Raw genomic sequence first — 10063 nt, 5'->3', positions numbered from 1 at the left:
CGAGATAAAGTGCCTTATACTCAGGGGCACAACACGATGGCGTCGTTAATCATACCTTATTGGTTTTTATTGAATTGGTAGCTCTCAGTGTATACCAAAGTTACTTTTTGTATTGACTGTGAATTTGAAATGTATATAATAAACTATTTTGCAATAATAATTTGTTTTAGCTTCGTGTGTGAAAATATTTGAATGTAAGATTAAACGTATAGTAGGTATTATCAAATTATTCAGCTCAAACCCGTCTAAAATATACGTATACTGCTGATTTAGTAGCGGAAATCTACGAATTTTCTCGCGCTTCGCGCTCATTTGTGATTTGTCCTTATGTACCATTGAGGGTGTATCATACGTACTTTTGGAAATAGCAAGCTCTCTAAAAATAACAATTTGGCTAAACGCCTTACATGTTAAAAAAAGTCTTACAGATAGGGATTTACAGTGATAGATAGTTGATGAATGTGCTATCAGCAGTAGATTAGAATGTCCTCATCAGTAGGTAGCTGATGAAGGTTTTTTTTATCAGCAGTAGATAGTTAATTGAAGTAGTGTATAAATTATAGTAAGTTAATGAAGTAGTGTACAATCAGCAGTAGATATGTGAAGTAGTTAATTATTTCGTCAAATATCCAATGCTGATCGTATCATCTACTTCATCAACTATCTACTGCTGATAGCACACTACTTCATCAACTATCTACTGCGATAGCACACTACTTCATATCAACTATCTACTGCTGATAGCACACTACTTCATCAACTATCTACTGCTGATAGCACACTACTTCATCAACTATCTACTGCTGATAGCACACTACTTCATCCACTATCTACTGGTGATAGCACTACTTCATCCACTATCTACTGGTGATAGCACACTACTTCATCCACTATCTACTGCTGATAGCACTACTTCATCCACTATCTACTGGTGATAGCAAACTACTTCATCAACTATCTACTGCTGATAGCACAATCCTTCATCCACTATCTACTGCTGATAGCACACTACTTCATCAACTATCTACTGCTGATATTGATAGCACACTACTTCATCAACTATCTACTGCGATAGCACACTACTTCATCAACTATCTACTGCTGATAGCACACTACTTCATCAACTATCTACTGCGATAGCACACTACTTCATATCAACTATCTACTGCTGATACTGCTGATAGCACTACTTCATCCACTATCTACTGGTGATAGCAAACTACTTCATCAACTATCTACTGCTGATAGCACAATACTTCATCCACTATCTACTGGTGATAGCACACTACTTCATCAACTATCTACTGCTGATATTGATAGCACACTACTTCATCAACTATCTACTGCGATAGCACACTACTTCATCAACTATCTACTGCTGATAGCACACTACTTCATCAACTATCTACTGCGATAGCACACTACTTCATATCAACTATCTACTGCTGATAGCACACTACTTCATCCACTATCTATACTGCTAATAGCACGCTACTTCATCAACTATCTACTGGTGATAGCACACTACTTCATCAACTATCTACTGCTGATAGCACACTACTTCATCAACTATCTACTGCGATAGCACACTACTTCATATCAACTATCTACTGCTGATAGCACACTACTTCATCAACTATCTACTGGTGATAGCACACTACTTCATCAACTATCTACTGCTGATAGCACACTACTTCATCCACTATCTACTGCTGATAGCACTACTTCATCCACTATCTACTGGTGATAGCAAACTACTTCATCAACTATCTACTGCTGATAGCACAATACTTCATCCACTATCTACTGCTGATATAGCACACTACTTCATCAACTATCTACTGCTGATATTGATAGCACACTACTTCATCAACTATCTACTGCGATAGCACACTACTTCATCAACTATCTACTGGTGATAGCATACTACTTCATCAACTATCTACTGGTGATAACACACTACTTCATCAACTATCTACTGGTGATAACACACTACTTCATCAACTATCTACTGCTGATAGCACACTACTTCATCAACTATCTACTGCGATAGCACACTACTTCATCAACTATCTACTGGTGATAACACACTACTTCATCAACTATCTACTGGTGATAACACACTACTTCATTAACGATATTATATGGATGATAGCAAACTACTTCATCAACTTACTACACTTTCTACTGCAGATATACACTATACATAATCAACTATACCTACTGCTGATACCACACTACTTCGTCAACTATCTACTTCTGATAGCCACCCAGCAAACACAAAACGTTTTCGACATCATTCGCAAAAGGTTAAAAAGGTTGTCAGAAAACGTTTAAATGTCGGGTTATATAAAGGGTATAAAAACGTTTTAATAACATTCAAAAACATTTTGAAAACTTGATACAAAACATTCTAAACAGAATGTTATTTGGGAGTTGAAAAAATATTTTGCGAAAAATGTTTGCCCAAAATATTTGCAATAATGTTTTAAAAACGTTTTCATGACCTTTATATAACCCGACATTTAAATGTTATTAAAACGTTTTGAAAAAAAAAACATTTTAAGAACATTTCTGTGCTTGCAGGGTGCAAATATTTTAAAATAATGTTATTTAAGTGTTGACAAAATATTTGGCAAAAATGTTTGCAAAAATAGTTTACAATAACATTTTTGAAAACATTTTAAAAATACAGGGTGTCCCAGAATGATTTGTACCCTCTTTGCAAAAATAACTAAAAATAGAAGACAGGCAGTATATCTATTTTTGATACCAGCATTATAATGCTGGACATGTCTCCTACTTATTCTGTTAATTTCAGCACGCTACCTTTATTTGTTTTGGCGTGGCATACAATAATGTAAAATCGATGAAAAACGACTCGCATACCTTTGAAAAATGGCACGATACGATTAAATGAAGAACGTGGGATGTTTGGCACAGCATTTCGACGACAACTACTGTTGGGGTTGCGCCTTTAAGCTTGCCAGACAGCTGCAATGTTCGCTCTAGTTCATACAGTCTTACGAGCACCTGAAGCTTCACTCTGCCGATTCCTGACAGTTCCGTGCTCGTCAAACTTCTTTACGTTATACACTATCGTCTAATGAATCATCTTTGGGTCTCAACATATCTGCCGGTTTGCCAGTAAGTTTTTGAAAGAAATCGACGCTGCTGTACAGTAAATTGAGGAGCCGTCTTTTCTGTACCACAACCAGATCGATCTCTGCAAGCATTTTAAATAGCATGGACCTCATACCACAATAACTATATTTAAAACTACCGCCAAAGAGAGAATGGGATTAGGCCACAAATCCTTAATTCCATATAATGATTGCTTCGTAACGTCATAAATAATAGATAGATATCGGCTATTTAGTAGAAATATGATCAGGGGACAACTAAAATACCTGCATAACTTTTTCCAAATAAATTTGTGCTGAACGGCTAGTAATGTTACAGATTTTCAAAATAGGTTGCGTTGTCAAAACTTAGAATTCACCATTTTACGCAATCTTCTATAACTTCTACTGAAACGTCCAATTTTTAAAATCTAAAAATCTGAGAAAGCTAAATATATGTAGAACTTAAAATGCAAAACAATATGACCATTCAACATGCCCTTCATACCTAAAAAATTCCATCTTTCCCGGTACAGATCATTCTGGGACACCCTGTATTGTTGTAGTGTGTTTTCGACCTTTATGTAACCCGACATTTTAATGTTATTAAAACGTTTTTATCTAAACCAAAAGCCAAAATATAACTTATTAAAAACGTTTTTAAAACGTTTTTGTGTTTGCTGGGCAACTACTTCATTACCTACCCAGCAAACATAAAGGGTGTTGCAGGAAAAACTTTTACATGTCGGGTTATAGGCCTATGGTATAAAACATTTTTAAGACATTCAAAAACATTTTTGAAAATTTGCAGCGAAACTCTAACCTATTATTTTTAAATTAAAGCGTTAACTTTGCAAAAATGTTCGCCAAACAAAATTTTACATATTTCGCAATAAATTTTGACAACATTTTAAAACGTTTGTAGTTTGTTTTCATATAAAACCTTTTTAAAACGTTTTCATAACCATTATATAATTCGACACATGTTAGTGTTTATTTAAACGTTTTGACCAAAACCAAAACGTATGATAACACGTTGAAAAACATTTGTGTGTGAGTGTGTGATAGATATCTGGTGAGAGAACACTAAGTCTAGTTCGTCAACTATCTACTGCTGATAGCACACTACTTCATCATAACTGAAGTTTGCATGAATATATGAGTCAACTATAAACTGACGAGATCACACCACTAAATCGGGTCCAACCCTATCTGACTGGAGAAATAAGAACCAGTGTTTAATTCGCTGACCATACCGTAAAATGGAAAAAAAGTTTGCAATGAAGGCTGATATGCCAATTTTTTGGTGATATAGTTGTGCTCTGTTGATGTTTTTCTAATCATCTGAGCATAAAAAGATGAAAAATACTACAATTCTGAAATTTTATGAAGGTTTTTTGGTTCCATGGCCAAATTGATGTCACAACATAGAGGCCCTGAGCTGTAGAGGTTGGTATTGGTTTACCTCATGTTCGATGCACCACTGCGAAAAATCAAGCAGCTCAACTACCAAAAAAATGCTGGTTCTAGGGTAGAATATATCATAAACTTTTGGAAAAATGGTGTTTTGAATGAACGATGACGTTATAACCATGAGAAAATGACGATTTCTTGGGTACCTTTTAACACATAAAAGAATAGGAACTTGATTTAGTGGTGTGATCCCTGAAAGAATTAGGCGGTGGTAGCATGGAAATAATAATTACAACAACATATCTTCCAGGTTGATAATGCACCCAGCCACCCACAGGGAGTCCCAGTATCGTTACTGTTAATGTTTGTCAATTTGCTCCTGCAGTTGGTCATCAAGAACACACAATGTTTGCAGAAATCCTTGATTTGGTCTTATTTCACGATGTCGTTTCACAGTTCTGACAGCATCGTATACATCCATAGTCTTATACATCATCAGGTAGGCAATAACGATAGTTGGAGAACGACTGTAGCCTTCAAGACAATGAACCAAGACTTTACCTATAACAACAATGATATTAATAGGGCCCAGGGCCGGATTTACCATTGGGTCAGATGGGCCCGGGCCACCAAACTTTGGGCCCCCAAATTTGCCCTGTGCACGTTCCTTTTTAGCCCGATGTTTTGGACCGAAATATGGTAAAATTGCACAATTTTGTGCACTTGCCCTTTACAAAGTAAAATTCACCTTCATTTTGGGCTAAAATAGTCCTGGTAAAATCTGAACAAAAATTATGCTCATCACGATGATTTCATCGCCATCGATCTTAGGAACAAACCAAAAGATCGATGACGTCCTATAAACGAAACTAGTTTCGTTTAGGGGGGAGGGGGTAAAAATACTCGATTACGTTTGTACAAAAACATCGGTCTGAAGAATGTGTCATTATTATTATATGTCAAAATTTCAACATTTCATTATTACGTTTCTGGCAGGGAGGGAGGGGGTCGGCTGAGAAACGAAACCAGTTACGTTTATAGGACGTCATCGATCTTTTGGTTTGTTCCCTTATAGTAGGCCCCTATTTATAAACTAAAACTTGGCCACTTGATGAGTGCACATGCCTCACGATCACGGTGAGTTTGGGGCCTCCAAATTTCGGCCTGGCCCAGGGCCCCCAAAAGGTAAATCCGTCCCTGATTTAGGGCCTACTTATAGAAATTAGATATTTATAATGGGTTATTTCAGAATAAGTGCATGCACACCCACTATAGAGGAGTAACTTTTCAATAAAAGAAATGTTTTGATTTCCAGGTTTGCTTCCTGAAAACGACTGGAATTTCAAATGCCAATGTTACTAGAAAGGATGGAAAGGCAATAAAATGTATAAAAAAATCATGGAATTGTCCGAATTGAGCCCCTCAAATTTAGGATTTTTGAATGTGAGCTATTTTTTGCTGTATTTTCTCGTAAGTTTAGACACTTTGAAAGTCTCGATATCCAGCAATCACAACTTGGCAAAAAGTCCGGAAATTCGAACTCCTCTATATCAGTATGGGGGGGGGGGTGCATCTATTTTCTGTAATAGCCCAGTGGAAGAGCAAAATAAAGTTGTGAGAACATATCATGCAGGTCTTGTGAACACATTGAATAGGAGAACATCTCATTGTCACATTGACCCAGTGGCGTAGGAGAACATCTCATGGTCTTGTGAACACATTGACCCAGTGACATAGGAGAACATCTCATGGTCTTGTGAACACATTGACCCAGTGGCATAGGAGAACATCTCATGGTCGTGTGAGTGAACACATTGACCCAGTGGCATAGGAGAACATCTCATGGTCGTGTGAACACATTGACCCAGTGGCATAGGAGAACATCTCATGGTCGTGTGAACACATTAACTCAGTGGCCTAGAACATCTCATGGTCTTGTGAACACATTGACCCAGTGGCGTAGGAGATCACGCATGGTCGCGTGAACACATTGATCAGTGGCGGCGCCAGGAATTTTTTCGGGGGGGGGGCATTGAGGGGGCAAAGTGAATATCAGGGGTGCAAAATTAACAAATATTGCGTAAAATTGCTTCAAAAAGTGGACATTTTCGTAAGTTTGGATTTTTACTGCATGGGTAAACAGGGGGGGCAAGAGTTATGACTGGGGGAATTTATCCCCTCACGTCCCCAGGCGCCGCCACTGATATTGATCTAGTGGCGTAGCCAGGACTTTCTTAGGGGGTGTCAAAGGGGAAGGCAACTTTCAGCGGGCAAATTTGACAAAAAAAGCCTAAAAATCTTAAATACCCAATCCACAGGGGAGAAAGAGGGTTTGTTTGTTTGTTTGTTTTTTATTAGGCAATATCATTAGAATACAAAAACAAATTATAGAGACAGAAAAATCATTACAAAGTACATCAATGTGACAAATTATTTAAAGCTTAAATTAATCAGCCACAAAGCCATTTAGGAACAAGGCACACGGACAAAAAATGACAAGCAGGATAACCCATTAAGCCCGCAGAAAAGGCAAGCTTATTTCCGATGGGGTCCCAAGAAAAGATGAGAGAACAGCCTGAGAACAACTGGGAAACCAAAAAAATGCTTACACAGTGAAATCAGACATCTCTTGACTGAGAGAGTTGTGGGACAAGACTTCTCACAGGGGGGGGGGGGCTTCCCCCTTGCCTCCTGGCTACGCCACTATATTGACCACACGAGAGATGGGTCAGTACCAAAGTGAATTAAATTTTCACCACACAGTGTAAACTAAAAGTTTAAAGAATAATCACGGATCATTTAAAGTTTTGAAATTTGCAACTTCACAAGTATTAAAAATAAAATGTTCGTATAATGATTATGAAAGAAGTGTTTCATACCTTTTTCTAACGTCATTGCTTGATGTATATATTCCGAGGCTGATTTCAGGTAAGGTAGAATATTAAAGTCCTCTCTGTCATCGCAATCCATCCCATGATACTTTATTCCTATGCCCTGTAACCATGGTAACAATATACTAAGTCGTTTTTATCCATTTCATAGCAATTTGTATGTTGGGTTATAGAAATGTTATCAAACAAATGTTGGGATAAAACTATTACCACGGATGTTTACATATTTTTACAAAACTTTTTTGTATTTTGTCAGCATTGCAAAACCTGTTGGTGCTGGTACAGTGTTTTGTATTTTTATTTAAAAAAATAAATTTTTATGATCTTTATGTACATTTAAATGTTATTAAAAGGGCATTTCGTGATCCACAGCCTCACCCCCCCATTTTTCCAAAAAAGTTGAGATTTTATATCACTGGAAACCTCTGGCTACAAAATGTTTATGTACCAAAAATTTCTTACAGATTAATTCTTTTAGCAAAAATATCGTCAATTTGAATTTCGTTCTGGTAGACCTATATACCAGAACGAAATTACAACACATTGCCTATAGTGTAATACACATAATCATGCATAACTCACAAACGCAAAATCGGAATCAACTGAAATTTTGGGAGTAAGCTTTTTGTGTGGATATCTACTGAAAATGTAATAAAAAGAGGATGCTAGGATCACAAAATCCTCCTTTAAAACGTTTTTTTTTTACCAATTTTGACAAATGTTTTGAAAACGTTCTAAAACTTTTTTTGTTATTGTTGGGTTAATAGATCGGTGCACAGTTTGGGCCTAGAACTTTATCAAGTCAAGTAAAACTTCCAATGGGGCAAAGTTCATGCCTAAAAACTTTAAATAACCTTCAGTTCGCATTCACGAAAAATGCACTAACAAACATTCAGAAAAAATAAGTAAAAAGCATGCATGCCCTTTTTTATGCATTCATTCAAACATAATTAATTAAACATAAAATGCACTAAATTTCAAAAACACAAGACAGACAGCAAGTGGTAGGCTTTACGCATCATCATCTCTTTAAGCTTCTTATTTTCACAGCAAAAACATTTAAAACAAATTGGGTTGTTTAAGGCCCTTTTCACCCACCTTTGTTTGGTATTTTTTGTTGGACCTGAGCCCGGGATCTGAGAGCACATCAGACACCGAATTGCATTATGAATACGAGGAATGTCCTCGGGATATAATATTTTGATATCAGAAGACATTCCTCATATATTCAGGATGCAAGTTGGGGTGACTGATGTGCTCTCAGGTCCGGGCTCATGTCCCACAAAAATACTGTGTATAAGGTGGGTATTAAACAACATATCAATTTGTTTAAGCATGGCACTAAACAATAACAATATGCTTGTTAAAAATTGTTGTTGTAAGTATTATTATTTGATGTGCTTATATATCTAATAAATGAGGAAACGCTCTTCTGCACTCTTTCATCATACCTTGTAAAACTCTTCATCTGTTACTGTGTACATTTGTGCTGCATTAACAACATGAGTAATTCCAACCTCAGTCAGCTTGCTCTTATTCTCTGCAAATGATCTAAAAAATTAATTCAAAACAAATTGAGTTTTCATTTGATTCTCTTTCTTCCCCTTCTCTCTCAATCTCAATCTTTCATTGTCTCTCCCCAAAAATGTTTGACCAAAGCACAAAATCGAAACATAACTTAACCTTTTACAATGTTTTATCAGAAATAGGCCTAACACATAATTATGACAACAAGGGCCTATACAATCAAAACAAAAACAACTTTATGAAATTGAAAAACCAGAAACACAATATATAGGCCTATTTGGTAAAATGATCTAACTTGAAAATCGCTGTTTCAGGAAAAAGAGCTTTTGAACACTTGACGTTTTTCTTTTTGAATAAAATAAATTACTAAACAAATCTAATATCTTAGAAAATATAAAAATCTTTTTATTTGCAAAAATTTGGCTAATTTTGTTGAGTTATTTTGAAATGACAACCATTTATCTCAAAATGTCAAAATTTCAAGTTAGATCGTTTTACCAAATCAGGGCCGCATATGCCATTAATTCAGATAAACAAAAGTTGAATATAATAGATTGCAGTTTATGAAGGCATGTTTTTTCTCTTTATTTGTTCTCTCTTCTTCTCTTCTGGCCTCTTCGCCCCTCCATGCTTCTTTTTCCCCCTTTTTTGCCACAACCAGGCCCCGGGGACTAGGCCTATCTCAATATCCTGAAATGAATTTGTTAAAAGCCTTTGGCTTACCTATCCGAAATATAGATATTTGGATACACTTCATTATATGATGTTGATGGGAAAAGAACTACACCTGCTCTTCCTAAGCATAATGCATCCAACTCCTCCACTAAACATTTCTTGGCCGGCTTTGTTGCCATTTCGCGTTAGCACTGAAAAAAAACCCAAAACGATGAGAAATAATTTCAAAACAAACAAACATGGGGTTAAAGTTCTGCGCCGGGTTCTGCTCCACCAAAACTGGATACTAGGTGTGTAATTGAATATTAAAAACAACAAATTATCGTCCATCTCGTTCATCGTCTCATTGATGTGATGTTGATGCATCACTCCACATCAGTGTGGGGGTGTGGTGTTGTGTAACTTCATTGAGTTTGAAAAGTTTCAAATCATTGC

General features: G+C 36.4%; 1 protein-coding gene across 1 annotated transcript; it reads right to left on the bottom strand.

The window, feature by feature from the left end:
* Nucleotides 1-4879: 4879 nt before the first annotated feature.
* Nucleotides 4880-9814, bottom strand: LOC140136793 (dual specificity protein phosphatase 3-like). Its single transcript, XM_072158392.1, has 4 exons — nucleotides 9677-9814; nucleotides 8878-8977; nucleotides 7415-7529; nucleotides 4880-5096 (listed from the first exon to the last, which is right to left on the bottom strand). Exons 1-4 carry the CDS (start codon nucleotides 9805-9807, stop codon nucleotides 4894-4896), a joined length of 549 nt encoding a protein of 182 aa, XP_072014493.1. The 5' UTR covers nucleotides 9808-9814; the 3' UTR covers nucleotides 4880-4893.
* Between the last annotated feature and the right edge of the window lie 249 nt (nucleotides 9815-10063).

The sequence above is a fragment of the Amphiura filiformis genome, chromosome 17, assembly GCF_039555335.1.
Source record: "Amphiura filiformis chromosome 17, Afil_fr2py, whole genome shotgun sequence".
NCBI classification, from domain to species: domain Eukaryota; kingdom Metazoa; phylum Echinodermata; class Ophiuroidea; order Amphilepidida; family Amphiuridae; genus Amphiura; species Amphiura filiformis.
Note: the sequence above shows the minus strand (reverse complement) of the source record. Positions and strands in the feature narration are given on the sequence as shown.